This window comes from Myripristis murdjan, chromosome 5, assembly GCF_902150065.1.
Source record: "Myripristis murdjan chromosome 5, fMyrMur1.1, whole genome shotgun sequence".
In the NCBI taxonomy this organism is placed as follows: Eukaryota; Metazoa; Chordata; class Actinopteri; order Holocentriformes; family Holocentridae; genus Myripristis; species Myripristis murdjan.
The window spans coordinates 35312795-35331088 of NC_043984.1; the positions used below are offsets into that span (position 1 = coordinate 35312795).

At 41.5% G+C, this 18294-nt stretch overlaps 1 protein-coding gene across 2 annotated transcripts in view; it reads right to left on the reverse strand.

Annotated features, from left to right (window-relative positions):
• The window catches only part of fhit (fragile histidine triad diadenosine triphosphatase), a 459492-nt gene that overhangs the window by 304853 nt on the left and 136345 nt on the right, over positions 1 to 18294 (reverse strand). For both annotated transcript variants that reach the window (XM_030051158.1, XM_030051159.1), the window contains one exon: positions 1874 to 2000. In XM_030051158.1, coding sequence (XP_029907018.1) covers positions 1874 to 1979 — 106 coding nt within the window. In that variant the 5' untranslated portion in view covers positions 1980 to 2000. The remainder of the gene's footprint in view (positions 1 to 1873; positions 2001 to 18294) is intronic.

Here is an 18294-nt window from a genome sequence, read left to right on the forward strand (position 1 = left end):
GGCTCCCGCTAACAAAGATGCATGACCTCGTCTCCCTCGGCGACGCCTGTACCCATTTAAAGGTAAACAAAACATCTGTGTTACACTTTGGCAGGAAAACATGACAATCAGCCGAGTAAACAAACAGCAAACAAACAAACTTTCAGCGGATTAAACAAGTGAGGAGCCTCTGTAACCTTCATGCTGCACAACAGCCCTTGTTGTCTATCCAGTTACTCTGATTGTATGTGCTGTGTGTGTGTGTGTGTGTGTGTGTGTATGGTAAACAGCTGCTTATATGGCCTTCATGGCAAGGTCATGTTCAATTCACCAAAGACAGCATCTGTTGCCAGGCAACAATAGGAGGCCTCAGCAAGAGCTTCGCTGAGCACCGAATGTTCAAGTCAAGCCAGAGAGAAACAATGACACACACACACACACACACACACACACACACACAGTATTGATTGTGAAAGAGGGAAACCAAAAACAGTATGTTCTTGCTTACCTGCCGCAGAGTGAAGCCGGCTTGTTAACACGCTGCTCTCGCTCCCAGATGGTTTGCGGCGGTTTCCTTTTGCCCCGCGAGCCGTTTCCCACGCAGTTCACTTCATTTTGTCCATATGACAACGTGGAAGTCTGAAGCAACCAGACCCTCTGGAGAAGACGGGCTCTCGGCGTGTGTTTGAATAAAATATATCACAATCTGTGAGAGATGATCTAACAGGCATTACTGCACATGAGAGTCAGAGTGGGTCCGGACAAAAGTTTTATAAAAATTATGTTCAAATTGGAGTCGGGTTCGGCCACGTCGGCGTTATTTGAGTGAAACTTGAATCAATAAATAAAAATGATGGACCTGCTATCTGTTCAGGGCTACTTCCTGTATAGTGCTGGAGTTTACGTGACGACACTAAAGGCAACACGAAGGCAGTATTTCAGGCAGTAAATGCAACCTTGCGATGGAGGACGGGCTCTTTTTTTTTTTTTTTTTTTAATCTGTTGTATGACTCTTATCTTCTTTTAAACCTGTTTTTATCTGTATCCTCATTTTAATCCCCATTTTCTTAACCATTGTGTCTTTTATTGTTAATTACTGTGCAGCACTTTGATAAACTTTTTATGTTTTCGAAATGTGCTATATAAATAAAGCCCCATCAGGATGATCCCACCCGGATCGCGCTCATGTCTTTTCAGCCAAAGAAGTCCTGCTCCTCAAACTGGTTTTGGTTCAAGACTCTTGGAACCAAGATGCAAAACCAGAGTTGGGATTTTTCATTCGTTTTTATTTTTAGGGGGCATGTGAGGCAGTATATTCCTCTACTGTCCTTATTATCACAGGGCTGCGTACCAAGACATCGTTTTTTTTATTTAATAGCTTTATGACCAGCTTAAGTCACTTACAACTTCTGCTAAAAAGCTCGTTTAGCTAGACGGTGATGTGTTTCTGGCACGCAGCGTCGCTGTTCATTAGAAACACCAAACCGAAAGTCCAACTTCAGCCATGTGTTATTTTCAGATATTATCAAAGCTCACGGTTTGCATCATTACATATTTCATTTGCTTGTCTAAGGCGAGCCTCAATGCAACTGGTAACAGTGCAACACACCATTTTTAGCTTTTAAAGCACATGCATATCAATGATATATCCTCAAAAAAGAGTTACAAATGCTATGAATTAAATGTCTGACCACGATGGAGGGCAGAGCTGCTCCCGCATGAATTTGGTTGATAAAGCACGGCCCTTTTTCAGTTTTTTCCATGCGGCCAAGCCAGTGTGTGAATGCCAATAAGTGAGGGCCCACGGCTGGATGTTAGAGGTCTGCAGACCCACCTGACACCCCAGCAGAGGGTAACAGCATCATCTGGGACCTCTGAGGTAATGAAAGGATACGGCCTGGCACCACGGGCTTCCTGTTGACCAGGGCGAAGGACAGCTCCGTCCGCAGGAACACGACCGAGGCCTTGATCACGTGCTGTCCGAAGCGCAGAGTCGACATGTCTGACTGACTCCTAGAGACCTGAGAGAGACGGACGGACAGACAGACAGCGGGCGGTCAGTAACCTCAGGCAGAACAACGTGCAGCCCAAGGACTCGGACGCTATAGATGGAAAACTGAAAATAACAGTCACACGAATCTCGCCGGAAATTTTGTTTTGTTTGCATCAGCGGGGATCTTTGACACCGCCGCTTGTAGTTTTACAGGGAGTGACTGAGTGACTGAGTGACTTATGCAGGGATGACATGAAGCAAACAAAGGGCCATTACAACACAGGTCATCTCTTTGACACGAGTGACCCCCTCCTCCCCTTAAAAATAAATAAATAAATAAATAAATAAAACACAACTTTGCCCTATTAAGAGAGTGCAGAATTATACTCCTTAACATTTCATAGATTTTTTTTTTTTTTTAATTCCTTTCATTTTATTCTTTCATACTTAATCTTATTACTTATTAATTAAAAAGGTCACTGGGGGGATGCAATTTGTTTTATCTTTTTTTGTGGGGTGATGCAGACTCTCTTGGAAAAAACATTTATATATATATATATATAATGTTATTACAATAAATATATGTATATATATTTTATTTTTTTCCATGAGAGTCTGCACCTGGCCTGGCAAGAGGTGGGTCAAGACCTGTGAATTTTTTTAAATTTTATTTTATTTTATTTTATTTTTGAGTGGAGGGTGCAGACACTCATGGCAAATAAATAAAAAGTATTTTTAAATTATATATCAATATAATATATGTATATTTTTTCCCACAAGAGTCTACACCCTGCCAACATACAAAATAAATAAATAAAGATTAAAAAAAAAAAAAAAAAAAAAAAAAAAAAGCATCTTCACAGGCCATTGACTTCCCTCCCACAACCGTAATTTCCCAGAGAAATTAGCATTTCCTGAAAAGGCCTTGGAGGGTTGATAGGCTGACAAACAGCCGTGAAATTCAGACTCTCTCTCCAAAATGTTACCCTCATATTCACAATTCGAATGCAGCGATTCAATAGATGCAATAACGAGCAACACCAGGGTACTGAAGCAACACCATTCAATGAAGTCAACGATTTTTTTTTTTTTCCAAGGAAGTAATCAAAACAGAAGGGAAAAAGATGTTATTGTGTGCCACTGTCTCTCTGTCTCTCAGCGAGGCCTGCCTTGGCGGCGAGATGAGTCATTCTCATCGAACCATGTCCGAGAGAGAAAGATGGTGTCACATCTGACAAACTCCTCCATCAGCTGTCACATGGCTGACATCCTGCTGAGAGAAACCATTATTGCCACCACACAGCACACAGAGAGGGGAGCTCTCCATCTCCCCGCCGCTTACACACAGAAATCTGTTTCTGTCTTCGGTCCAAAATAAAACCGCTCCTCGCACCAACAGAGTACGAGAGGGAATCCCTTCAAATCGAAATGGCCTGGGCGTTTTCCAGCGTTTGCATCTGAACTGTGCAACAGGCTTTGTGTAGCTGTATCTGCATGTTGGATACGATATGACGCCTGTATGTCTGTGCCTGTCGTCGAGTCAGGAATCTGGTGCCTCAGCGTTGAAGTAGACCGGTGCATCCTGAATTTGTCTTGACATCAACAAGACCTAGCCAACAGCAAATAACTAGTTTAACAATGACAAAATACAATGCACAATATAGAAACACATAATAAATAAATGTAATAATAAAAATGTCAGCTGTGACGGCCGTTTTTTCCCTGTTTTCTGATGGTTTATAGAGCAAGACATTAATCCATTCACTGAGGAAATAATCTGCACATTAATCCATGATGAAAAGAATTGTTAGCTGCAGTCCTAATTTCATGCTGCCGCCCCCAGTAACTCCGAAAAAAATGAAGAACTGAAGAACCATCCCCTGAATACAGAGGTTCTTCAGCTGGTGATGGTTCTTTGCAGAACCAGAGAGCATTCTGAAGAGCCATTTCACAGCTGCTATTTTTCTGAGAGCAGATTGAAGGTGGAGTGCTTGACATCGGAGGTGAGGTACACAAAATCAGACACATCATCCTCTCCAGGCCGGTGCTCGGTGGAGGGAATAAATGACGGGATTATGTGCGCTGTGTCAATCGCAATCTGACGCGGACCGACTTGACTGAGACGTTCGTCGTGATAAGAAACATTTTCTTGATCAGAAGAGCCAGCGTTGCTGCACGCTGATGTGCCTGTCGGACCTTAACCGGGCCGTGCCTGCCGTCTCCGACGTGCACGTGGCAGCAACGTTTTCAGACTGGCTCGTGCTTCTGACACACAGGCTCTGTCCCAATTCAAAGGCTGTACGCTACCCAGGTCGTATTTGTAGGCTGCTTACGTCACGGCGGCGCGACAAGTGCTGTCCCAGTTCAGTTTTACCGCGCGGGGTCCAGCCTATTTTTGACTCATTTGCAGGAAAAACCTCCACGATGCTTCACGGCATCACAGCCTACTTCCCAGGGTGCCTTTCGGTCGGGCTGAATTTCTGGATCAGCCACCATTGCTGGAATTATGAAGCATGTTTTAGACCGTCTTCATGTTTATATCATGACGTTTGGATAAGTTTTCATGCCTATAATTACCACCATAGATTGAGTTTAGCTGTTAACTGTATCCCAACAACGCCTGTAAATGCAAGTTTAGTTAGATGAGTTAGATATGCATTATGCATGATGTTTCCATAGCAACCATCAGCGCATCAAGTACGTTACAATGTAGCCATGTGTACACTTACTTTAATCGGGATGGTCTGTTGCAATTGAGGTGAGGTGTAACAATTATCTTAATTTTCTGCATCTTCACGAAGACAAAATAAAATAAAACACATAAAACTACAGAATCCATGTTGTCCATCTTGAGAGCGTTGAAGCTGCTTATCGTTTGGTTTCATGCACAGGTGTTCACTGACACACCTCCCAAACCTACTTCGGCATTTTACGCTGCATCACTCCAATGCGCTTCGGGAAGCCTCGATAATAATGACGTAGGAATCCTCCGCAGGCTGCACCGTCCCAGTTCACTAAACTTTTAGTTCCGGTAAACTTGATATCGGCACCTACGTCGGACGCCTCCTACATGGGCACTGTGGGCTGCGACCTAGTAGTCATCTAGCCCTTCAATTGAGACAGACCCAGAATTAGAGGCAACATTACCGGAGGCCTTGTCAGATGCGAATCAACAGAAGCAGCAGTTGTGAAGCAGTAATGAGCTATCAGCAGTGATCAGCGGCAGCCTGATATTTCACTGTTTTCACTCTCTGAGATCCTCACAGCGGAGAAACCTTGGACCTTAAAGTACCACAACCCCAGTTCTCACTTGTTGATGATGTGAGAATGTAGAATGAGCCTAATGTTGGTCAATAGGACAAATATATCCGGATTCAGCCAGGAGCCAAATACATCCCCGGTGGATTTCTTTCTTTCTTTTTTTTCTTTTTTTTTTTTTTGTTCTGGTTTAAATGTCCTCAGGGCTTCCCGATAATGTGCTAAACTGTGACGGCCTGCCAAAGTTTAATTTCTACTGCCACAGTTTCACATCACTGGTTAGAGAAAAAAAGAAAAGAATGCAATTACAGCGACAAAAAAAAAAAAAATTAAAAATAAAAAAAAAATCAGCTCATCTGTGGCACCCTGCCACAGTAACAGCCCAGCCACTGCAAAATACAAAGTTGCTTAATAGAATAATAATAGAATAGTTGATTAAAAAATTGATCTAAAAACCAAAAGTGGAACTTTTACAGTTTGCTCCAAACAAAATGAACTGATAACCCGTGGCCGTCCACGTCCTGACTGATGAGGTGACAGCAACACTGTGGATCAGTTTACTTTGTTTAGTTAATATATTCCAGCCTTTCATTACGGCTGCTCCGAAACCCTGTGTGTCAAGTGCATGGCTTACTTTAATTGAAATTCCAAATCCAGAGAGCACGACAAATTACTTGCGAGTCCTGGAACACACACACACACACACACACACGCATAAAAAAAAAAAAAAAAAAATTCCCTCTGAGTGCATGGTGATGCATGTCCGTCTAAGGAGGAGGTTTGGGAGAGTGGGTGGGATGGAGGGGGGACGGGGGTGCACACATTAAACTGGCACGTTACCATGACCACTTTCCATTCAATTTAATTACACCTAATGACTGTGAGAGGATCCCCCCTTTTTTTGAAATGTGTGCATGACTTATTGTAATGGGGTTAAATGACGCCTAAGCGATTACACGGCCTCCACTCGGTGGGCTGTGCGGCCTAACAGAGGCAGAATGGGGAAGACAGAGGAGGAGGAGGAGGAGGAGGAAAAGAAAGGCTGGAGCCTGGAGATAATCACACCGCTGTGCTCACTCTCCCTCTTCAAGCCTCCCTCTCTCTCTCTCTCTCTCTCTCTCTCCCTGTTTCCCTACCTTCGCCGCTCAGCTCACGGAACAGAAAGGATGAGAGAGGGAGAGAGGGAGAGAGGGAGCGAGCGAGCCCAGGGTGAATTTGGATTTGGTCCCAGAAGACTCATCCACACTCTCTCTCACCAGCTGTCTCTCCTGCATTAGCATTCCAAATGGACTCCCAACAATTAAGGACTAGAATGCTGCAATTAGTTCATTGCGCGCAGAGATGACCCAATTAGCGTTTACTTTAGACAGATTTTATCACATTTAATTTTTAAATGCCGACATCCATCCAGCTAGGACAAAAAGGGCACAAAGTTGTCTTTTTATTTATTTATTTATTTATTTTTTCCTGCATGCTCATGCCCTGTGTGAGGAGTCCATGTTTGAGGGGGGGGAGATAAGATGATCCCTGAGGGAAACACAGCAGACATGCAGCTGTAAATACTAAAAGGACACAGCAAAGGGAATCAATATGCTTTGGTCTGCTCAGGCAGGAGCTTTGTGCCCGCTGCCATCAAGGCTCTCGACAAACTGCCTCAACAATAATAATTAAATATAGAGTGATGTGTTCATTCGCAAAAACAGCCAAAAACTGCTGACTGTCATAAAGACAATACCACTTATGCATCAGCCAATTAATAGTTTTTTGGGTTTTTTTTTTTTTTTTTTTTTAGATTTTGACATAATCTGGGGGAAAAAAACACAGTTTTGAGAAATGAAAACTGGAGTTTTTGCAGATGAACTCTTACTGTGAAAGGAGATTCTGTGCCTGTCACTGCTGTTATCACCATGCAGAGTTACTAACAGGCTGCAGACTGATGGCACTGAGAGGAGGCGCAGTAAAAATAATCAATATGTGCAAGACATCAAAAAGGGCTAGTTTTAATAATGCTAAAAAGTTCTCTAACACAGTGGCTCTCAAGCCTTTTTCAATAATGTTCCCCCTTTGAAATATTTTTTTCAAGTTCACCCTGACCAGTGCAAAAAGGTCCAGCTCAGCTCCATCAGTGTGAAACCACAACCTGATACTGAGCAGATTCTCTTCTTTCTGTTTCTGCTTCTTCTTCTCTTCTTCCTCCTTGTTTCCAGCTGCATCGCTGCTACGCTTCAACCACTGATCCATTTTCTGGTTTTTTTTTTTTTTTTAATTTTTTGTCTTGGCTTCCTGGTCAAAGTGAACAAACGTTTTTGCTCCACGTCCAAGGCAGCAGATTTAAACCACAAACACACACATCTGACACCTTCAGGGAACCTGGAGGGAACACCGGACATAAAATGTGGTTTATCAAACTTACAATTGCATTTTTTTTTTTAAATCGATTTTATGACAACACAGGGTAATTATTTTAGGAATTATGCATGACTGATATTTTTTAAATTAACATTTAAGAAATGCAGTACTCCAACGTAGCTCCAGGGGGGCGCACACCCCTGTTTGAGAACCACTGCTTTAACCCATCACGTTTCTCCACAGATAACGCTGAAATATGACGAGTTACTTTCAAAAAAAAAAAAAAAAACTTTCCCCCATGCACATTCCCATAACGGTAATAACACGTCGTGCGACAGGAGCAGATGGTGCCAAACTGGAACCGGGGCGCCTCCACCCCTTTGAGCACGGTGATGATACACTGTGATGATGCACAGTCATGATCTCCTTCGTACACACACACACACACACACGCCACAGTGGATCTGCACACCTCGGCCGGCCGCTGTTTGTATAGCACTGTGACGAGAAAAGCTCCCAGAGGTCAGCCGTCTAATCTTTATCGCAAACCTTGAACACGCAGGGGGCGCATTGGCATGATCGGTAATCTCATCCCCCACCTCCCGCCCCCTCCTCACACACACACACACACACACACACAAACACACACACACACAGAGAGAGACAGTCAGCTAATGTAATCCCCCCCTCCCTTGCAAACGCCTGACTTGACCGCAGCGTGATGAGGGGCTAATGCCTGTGCTCCCCCGTGACGCCGGCAGAGCCTCCCTACCTGGACAAATCAGTGCACACATCAGCCTCCGAGCCTCTGCCGCCTTCGCTGACATCAAACAAGGCCCGGCAGCCGCTCGCCTCGCCCCGCCCCGCCTCGCCTCGCCCCGCCTCGCCTCGCCTCGCCAAACTGACATTTGCAAGGCACTAATTTTTGAAGCCGTCAATGCGGGTCCCACTAAGAGGGCCGGGGGTACATTATTTTGACCGGCGTGACACACTGGGCACCGGCAGTTTGACTAAAAACCAAGGTTGACGAGACGGTCCAATCAAACACACACACACACACACACACACACACACTTCTGCCATTGAAACCGTGGAAATTATCCCAGCAATTCACAAATCAGCATGATTTTTAATTGCTCTCAGCAAGGTTATTTACAGCTAAACGTCTATCAGCGGTATTTCTAACACTACTCATTCGCCCACAGTGGTCCTTCTTAACCTTTGCTTCAATCAGTCACTGGTCAATACGGCGCCTTTGGTTCTTGGACACATTTGACTTGACCCCTGCTAAGCCTGGAGGTCAACTCAATCACCAGCACACACTGTTTTACACATTGGTCCGGTAAATGGCTATTGATTATCACACTGGAGTTTGGCCAGATTGGAGCCAGGTGCTCGTAACAGCTGAGCCAAATAGCCCGGTGCCCAGCGGTGCGAAAGAAAAAGAGAAAATGTTAATGTTTTTTTTTTGCCTTTTAAAAATAAACTCTGGCCACTGAAGGCGGCCATGCAGCTCCTATGTCATCTGGACGTTTGGCATAAAAGCTGAAAGGGGACAAGCTGCGACGGTTTCCTTCAAAGTGAATTCTGCCGCACATGAATGAGGCTGCGGAGTGTTTGGAAAGGTTCTGTCTGACAGCTTTACCTTTTTTCAGGGGAAATGACGGCCAATTAAGTGTGCAAACTATTTTTTAGAGTCCCGTTTGATTTGTAACTTGCCAGTTTTCCTTTTGATGAATCCATCAACTCCTGACATAAAAAGTTTGGTTACAAGAAAAGCGTGGCAAGCAACCAAGAGCCTGTAAGTGATGTTAGTTCAAAACCTATGGGATCAGAAGTAATCACTTCGGCTATAGTTGATGAAATACCTGCTGACTGAGTGCTTGTAAAAAAAAAAAAAAAAAAAAAAAAACATGCTAATGATATATATATATATATATATATATATATATATATATATATATATATATTTTTTTTTTTTTTTTTTTTTTTTTTTTTTTTTAAATAAGACTTCCGTTAGAGTCAGAGTGACATTAGCTTGAGCACAGTCTTAATTTGAAATGTTGCGGCGTGTATTTGATTGTTTAGGAAGCAATAAATCTAATGCAAGCCCCGAAAATACAGATTCAAAATTTAACCAGTGAAGACAATGTGTCTCCTCTCATCAAATTGAACAAATCCTTTCTTAACTTCCACTTATTAGCTCAGGGAAACAGTTTCCCAAAGTGCAATAATCTTTCAAAGTAATTCAGATTTGGTGTGCACCAACACCTGCCTGCAAATGAAGAACACACTGCTGTTTTGGCGGCGGTGGGGTTTAGGATTTCATTTAAGGGGGTTTTCACACCTGCATTGTGGGGCGGTGTGGCTCAGGAGGTAGGGCGGTCGTCCGGTAACTGGAGGGTTCCCAGTTCGATCCCCGGCTCCTCCAGAGTGTGTCGAAGTGTCCTTGAGCAAGATACTGAACCCCTCACCGCTCCTGATGGACAGCTAGGCGCCTTGCATGGCAGCCTCTGCCGTCAGTGTGTGAATGTGTGTGTGAATGGGTGAATGTGAGTCAAAAACATTGTAAAGCACTTTGAGTGGTCATTAGACTAGAAAAGCGCTATAGAAATGCAGTCCATTTACCATTTACCATTGTTTAGTCCCATTAAATCGAGCTGGTTCGTTTGTTCAGGTGTGAAAGCAGCAGCTGAACTCAGGGCAGATCAAAACAAGCGGACCGAGACCGTCTTCAGGACCTGGTCTGTCTCTCTCTCTCTCTCTCTCTCTCTCTCTCTCTCTCGGTTACATGCGAACTCTGAAGCGGTTTGTTTGTGATGTGAACGTGAATCGACCCAGATTCAACCCAACTGCAGGAGGTGTTGTGAGTTTTGGGCTGAAGCAGCTCCCGTAGCTCAGGAGTGTGTATGAATTAATACCAGACAGAAGCAACTGGGTGCTGTTAGCCACTTGCACTGAGTGTTAACATGGAGCAACAAGGAAATATATCGGTGTATAGCAGTGGCGAGCGGTGATGTTTTTGTGTAGTCATGCTGTGGTCCCAATTTCATGTGAGGGCCCACGAGGGCACGAGCTCAAAAATTTTTGGGCATTTATTTATTAATAAAAACGCACAATATGGTTTTTAACTACACTGCAAAAAGTCAAATCAAGATTATTTGTCTTATTTCAAGTCAAAATGTCTTATTTCTAGTCAAAATATATCATTACACTTAAAATAAGACATGATCACCTCAGAAATTACTTGTCTTTAGACAATTTTCACCTGTTTCAAGTGAAAATTTACTTGAAACAAGTTAAAATTTGCTAGAAACAAGAAACACATTCTGCCAATGGAACAAGCAAATTTTTCCTTGTGACACAAGTAAATTGTCTAAAGACAAGTAATTTCTGAGGTGATCATGTCTTATTTTAAGTGTAATGAGATATTTTGACTAGAAATAAGACATTTTGACTTGAAATAAGACAAATAATCTTGATTTGACTTTTTGCAGTGTATACTATATCAACTCGACAACTCGATTTTGATAGCCACGCCTGCGCATTTTGCCCCAATGTTACCAACAACAATGTGTTGCAATTTACAGTGTAAATGAAAGCAGAAATTATTAGAACGGACGGATGATGCAGTAATAACCAGTTACAGAGTCAAGCAAATGACACATGAACATGCTCACAATGTTACCAACAAAATATTGGAATTTACCATGAGATGGGATCTATTGGGACGTGCCACGGGGTGAAAACACACAGCAATGTCACCAGCTAGCCTGCAAACACACAGCAATGTCACCAGCTAGCCTGCAAACACACAGCAATGTCACCAGCTAGCCTGCAAACACACAGCAATGTCACCAGCTAGCCTACATGGTCAATGAAATGACACACACATGCCCAGCTGCCCATCAGGCTGCCCACCAAAGTGATAAACTTCAGAGAACACCTCTTTTTCATAACACCTGCAATAGCCTAAATCCATGAAACATGCCAGGTTACTCAATTGAAGTTGTATTTTCACCCCTTTTAATTGGCACGATGCAGATGAAAGAACAAACTAACGTTAACGTTCCCGTACTAGTTAGCCAGCTAACGCCGTTAACGGTAGCTAGCTGTCAAGTGAATGACTTGCTGTTGCCGCTGAACATTTCAAGCGAGCTGCTACGTAGCTGCTCGTGTTGCTCATGCGTCTTCTGAAAAGCTGATTCTCTTATTTTCCATTCAAAACGCCCACGTACAGGAAACACCGGCTACAAATCTACTGTAAATACTCCACAGAGGTATCACAGAGCGCATGAGCGTCAAGCTGTCAACTTTCCAGCATTTCACTAGCAAACTGAGATAGATACGTGAATATAGGCAGCGGTTTGCAACCAGAATGATAGAAATAAGGTATATTATAAAATGACATACTAGGAGACCAACATTTTAAAGATTTTAATTGAAGGGCTTGGGCATGCGCTGCATTTATAGCTTATTCTGACCGCTCGCCCCTGGTGAATAGGCCAAACAAGCACTGAAAGTTCAGTTCAGTTTGAGGGGTAACCATTTGAAACAGAATAAAAATGATGTGCAAGGACATTAAAAAATTCAAATGCAGCTACAAACAGTTACTAATGGACACGTATAAAATAGAGGAGATCGAAAAGTAGAAAAGATTGTGTCAATATGTATATTTTCCCTTCTACTTTGGTTGTCTCCAATATTTCTGTTATATACATTTACAGAGAGATTTGATTTGATTTATTTTTTTATATATGGAGTGATTTTATATTGTAAGGAAGGAGCGGGGCCAGATCAGCTTGTTGCTTCCTTCTTCCCCTTTGAAGGCATCATGTGTGTTTTCAACATGTCGACTGTTTGATGTTTTTTTCTGTCTCACATTTGGTGATCTATTTGTCGGATCTGTTAGAGAAAAATAAACATCAAAGATCAAATAATGAAGAAATGCTTCATCCCCATGTTGTTCACTCTAATTCCCGCCGACTTCATGCACACAAGTGAGAGAAACTCATCAGCAGCCCCGCCCCCACATGCAGTGTGTGTCTGTGTGTGTGTGTGTGTGTGTGTGCGTGCGCTCAGCTAAGGGTGTGTGTCGGAGCCGGGTCAGAGCCGGCAGAGCTCACGTCAGAAAATGCTCCTGTTGTCATGGTAACCACGGTACGTCCCTCCTCACTCAGGCGATCCACTGCAGGAGCCCAGCAGTTTAAGCAGCGCGTATTAAAAAAAAAAAAAAAAAAAAAAGGAGACGCCTCACCGCATCTCATCGTTAATTACTGTTAATTACTAAAGTTCTTAGAGTGGTTGTGGTAAACATATTTTGGGCTAAAATGCGTAATAAGAATATATCTACATTAAAGTGAGTAACAGGCTACCGCACACCGTGTTGACTTTACTTAGTTTTTATTTTGAGCGAACAACGCGTTTCGCCTGTAGCGTCACATGACCATTGGTTCTTAAAAGTCATAATTTTTGAAAATGCAATATGACCAGGTGAGATGCCCTCCTGTGTATAAATACAAATTACGTTACATAATAAATAACCATTAGTAATGAATAGGCTCTAGTAAGAATAAAAAAAACCTACCTATTCACTCTAGCCTTTAACTAGCTCCTATTTCATTCCACACTGTTGTCTTTTATTGTTTTATTTGCATCTTTTGTTTTATTTCAAATTTTATTTCAATTTTTAACTTTTTCTTTTTAATTCCACCCTGTGCTGTGTTTTATTCTTTTTAATGTTTTATTTAATGTGTTTTCAAATGTTCTTTTTATTGTGAAGCACTTTGAGCTGCAATTCTTGTATGAAAGGTGCTATACAAATAAAGTTTTATTATTATTATTATTTTATTATATCTACGTTACAGTAATTCACTATGTCTCCGGTTTAGGTATAAAAACCGATCACTACCACTGTTGAAATTATATTACAAACAAACAAAATCCACAACAGAAATACGCTCCCCTCCAAGTGTGATTGAGAATGTAGTTTAGTTGTATGAGAACATAATTTTTTTGCACAATAACGCGAGAGCAAAAAAAAAAAAAAAAAAAAAAAACATCCTTTAATAAAACATTTCCAGTGAGCTGCCAGCTCCACATGGCTCTTGTCATTCATGATTGATTCAAAAGCTAAGTTAAAATCAGCTGAATAACTGTTTTAAAAGTGATAGAATAATATAATAATAATTTTGTTATTTCAGTTATCTGCTACATGTTTCATATCTTATTTTGTGCCATCAATAACTTCTTTCATCAGAGCTGTCATTTTTTCCAATGTGGATGTCACCGTTTGTAATAAAACTCAACAATGGATGTCTTCCAAAATTTCTTCTGCTGTTGAATTAACAGCTAAACGTCACATCACTTTTTTTTTTTTTTTTCTTAAGATGCTCATTACAGCTGTTTTCTGGAGATGAAAGCTCTCGGTGTTTACTTCACATCAAGCAGAAAAGTCACATCGCATCTGGCAGTTTGGGATTATTGAGAAGTATACACAGACAAAACATCATCAGTATTCCTTTTACCGATTCTTCAGCTAAACACTTTGGTATTTATTAAACTGACCACAGCAAGTCACATGTTTTCGGCATATATTTTGGCGTCAAAGGTCTGTTACCCTGAAAAATGAAACTTTCCTGTTTGTGTATGGTTATGAAGCATCTGGGTTGAAAATTAAAAGACTAAAACCTTGGCTTTAAGATTAGTTGGTAGTTTTGTGTGGTTTGTTGTGTGAAAACTGCATTGATTTGTGAACATGAATGAATTTATTTCACTGTAAAGGTGATTTGATGAATTTAAAGTTGTCTAAAAATGTGTTAGCAATAGTGTTGCAAAATTCCCGGAATTTTCAAAGTTGGAAAATTTCCATGGGAATTTTTGGAAATTAACAGGAATTAACGGGAATAAACGGGAATTTTTGTGGAATTTTCGGGAAATTATATTCACTGCATTCACCCGGTCGTATACATGTATACCTAATAAACATTTTGGTTTGTTATAAGCAGATATGCATGCAAACATGTTACATTATAATGAATTTCCAGGGAATTTTCAGGAATTTTCCCTAGCTGAGTCAAACTGTCGTGAATATTGGCATAACCAGTGTGTGAGATAAGGGGGAGCAAAGGGGAGCACAGCTCCCCTGGTGGTGACATGAGCTCCCCTGGATGGAAACATTGTGAAATTTTGGGGGAGCGGTGCCTGCTCGGTGCCGGCCAGCACCGCACGGTGTGCGTGGCCACACGGTCAGGTCTGCAGGATCCAGTTGATTATTATTATCAGTTGATTATTGATTCATTCATCATGTGGATTGAAGTTTGTGTAGCCCATATAAATGCTCGGGAAATCTGTTGTTCAAATGAAATTAATCTGATCCATCAGGATGAATTTTCTCTTGATAATAATCCTATGTCTGTTCTGTTGCAGGATATTAATACAACGACCAGCAGTTATACAGTGTTAGTAAGAGGTGTAGGCTATTAATTCAGGCATAGGACTGTGTGCAGTACTATTGTTAAGGTGTGCATATGAAGTGGTTCAAACTACTCATTAAAATGCATAGAAATGCAGGAAATTGAATCGTGATTCTGATGTGATGATCGTCTGTCTCAGTGGAAGTGCTGTAGCCTAGTGGAGTATAGGCTACTGATTGATGATGATCAAATGTGCTCGAAATTATTTGCATATGTGAATCATGGTGCACAGCTGAATTTGCATTGAATCATGCAACATATTTGTTTCTACCAAAATGCAAAGTTGACTGTTTATATTTAAGTTTTATATGTACAAACAAAAACGAAAAATTTCCAAAATTCCCAAGCTTAAATTTCCATGGAAACTTTTTAAAAACCTCATTCAAATTGATGACAAGAAAAAAAAAAGAAAATTCCCAAAATTCCCAAAATTCCCGAGCCGAATTTTCCCGGGAATTTTTGGAAAAATTGGGAAAAAAGTGACAGCAAAAATCTTCTGAAAATTTCCAATATTCCAGAGCGAAAATTCCCACGGGAATTTTCGGAAACTTTCCAGGAAATTTACCGGAAACTTTCCACCCCTTTGCAACACTAGTTAGCAATTATTTGCTTTACTGAATGTTTTGCATCAGATTGCATTTTTCGCTTATTATCTCATTCATCAAAGTTAATTCAGAACTGGATTCAGCCGGTTGTCATTGGCAGGGCACTTCCCAGAGATCGCCTGTCCATCAAACGGTGGGCGGGACTTGCATTTCCTGTTAATGGAGTTTTTCGTTTCTGTAGGTGGCGCTCTTTTCTTTGTGTTTTCAGCCACGGTGGCTATCGCTGCTCATGCTGCGCAGTTCTTCTTCTCTTTATTTCAAACAAACAGAAAGGTCAAACACTGCACCTCCTGCAAAATGGCTATTTATTCACACGACCAAATATCATATCTTAAGCTACTCTGTCTAAATGTGATTCCCCTCCCTTTTGCTTTCAAAATTATTTAAAAATTGTTACTGTCAAATGTATATATATATATATATATATATATATATATATATATATATATATGTATATATGCTATGTGCCATGACAGCCACCCACAGCTCTAATCTCAAGCTGCTTTTCACAACAAACACAGATGCCCTCCACACATATTTAACTACAGCTGCACTGGGTATAAACACACATACACCGTACACACACACACACACACACACACACATATATACTGTATATACTCATATTTGAATCTTCTTTCCTTCCTGAATGTAAACAGTGACAAAAATGGAAAACAGGAGCTTGACAATGCCATGCATGTAGGATGTGCTGGGTGTAACACTGTCATATGTTGAAATTCTTGTAAAAAAAAAAAATAATAATAAATAAATAAATAGCCTAGTTATCACTGTACAAATGGTGTGTATACATGACAGTGATGATCCGCTGTATACTTTCATTAGTGAATTTATTTCAATCCGGCGGCTGGGGGCCAGAAGGGAAATCTGTGCCAATAGAGAGCAGCTCACAGGGGCCGGATGTAGAATTTCTCATATATCAGCAAACACATCCAGGAGATATCTGGTGAAAATCGTGCACGTTCCAGCGCTGAGACACACAATACCGACAGCATCTCCAGCACTTCAGCTTTCTAGGCAGCCGATTCACAAGACAGGTTGACGGAAAGGATGAGACGAATCTGCCCATGCCACAGAGGACCTCTGTCTTCTTTTAACGCTTTCTGAATTGAGTGGGAGCTGGATAGAAACAAGTTTGAAAAGGGAAAAAAAAAAAAAAAAATCCCTAATTAATTTCCTGTTATAAAAACTGTGAAGTGCTGGCGGTCCCCTAAGTATGCTGGCAGTGGTGAAAGATTTTTCACTTTCCCTTAACTGCCGTTTCCTGACAGCGTTGAGTGAATTTAATGAGCATGGGACCGAGGATGTTGAGAGTTTGATGCCTCGGCAGGGAGACCACAAGATGTGAGAGAGTGTGTCTATTTCCAGATGCAGTTTGTATACATGCAAGGCGACTTGGCTAGGTATAATTGGAGGATATGAACAGAAAGCACTTAGTGTCGGGATAAAGGAGTGAAAACGGGGAGAGAGAGGAGCACAAGGATTTTTCTTATCAAGATCTGGAGGTAAACACACAATGCACATACATTTCTAGCCCTGTGAGGACGTCCCACACTAGGGCTGGGAACCAGAACCGGTTCCAAAATTGAAGAAATGGAGCCGTATCCATCATTTTCGCAAAACCGGTTCCCATAACAATTCCTGGACTTTCTCATCTGCATTCATTTTGCTCAGTTGTGTGCACTGAGGCGACTGTGGTGACGTCACACCATGCGTATCGGGGTGGATACGCCCCCCCTGCACTGCTATGAAGAATGTCGGACCATCATTATCAAGCGAGGCAGGAGGAGGAGTGCAGCCCCGCAGCGTGACCAAACAATGTCCAAGCCAGAAAAACACAACTTAACTTAACTAGGGCCCTATAATTTCAGCGAATATGGAATTGTGGAATTAGAAAAACAACTGCACCGGCACCGTACGAGTCCAAAAGGCAAAGAAGCTTTCCAGCTACAGCAGCGCACTGACATAGATTGTGTAACAAAGTGAAGAGTTGCCACTCCGCTCTATTTTCACTGGCTAAGAGCAGCACACTGACAGCTTAGCTTGTCTATTCAGAGAAGCGGTATCACTTTGGCTTATTTTTCATATTCAATCTATGTCATCATCACATTAGGTCTGTTTGATAAGTAATTTACATTTTTAAAACAAATAATAATTTAACATATTGTTAAATTATTGGAGTCAAGCTTACTGGTAAACATCTACTCCTGCAAGATAATTTATTATGTTCTACAACTCATAAACATACACTAACAATACATTACTAACACTACTTATTACTTGTTTATTTCAAGTATAATGGTGTCATAAAAAAAATACAAAAATGTATATATTTGGAGCCGTTATCGGAACCGGTAGGAACTGGAATCGCTAAGAGGAATCGTTAAGGAATTGGAATCGTTAAAATCCAAACGGGTCCCAACCCTAGCCCTGTCTAGTCTAACCTAATCCTGATCGGGCTGTTAATCCTGATTGGGCTGTTAATCCTGATTGGGCTGTTAATCCTGATCGGGCTGTTATTCTGATTATTAAGGCTGATTTATGCTTTCGTGTACATGTATCTTATGGAGGGTTTGCGTGGCAAATGCGTCCCTTGTGGGTTCTCTGCGACCGCCGC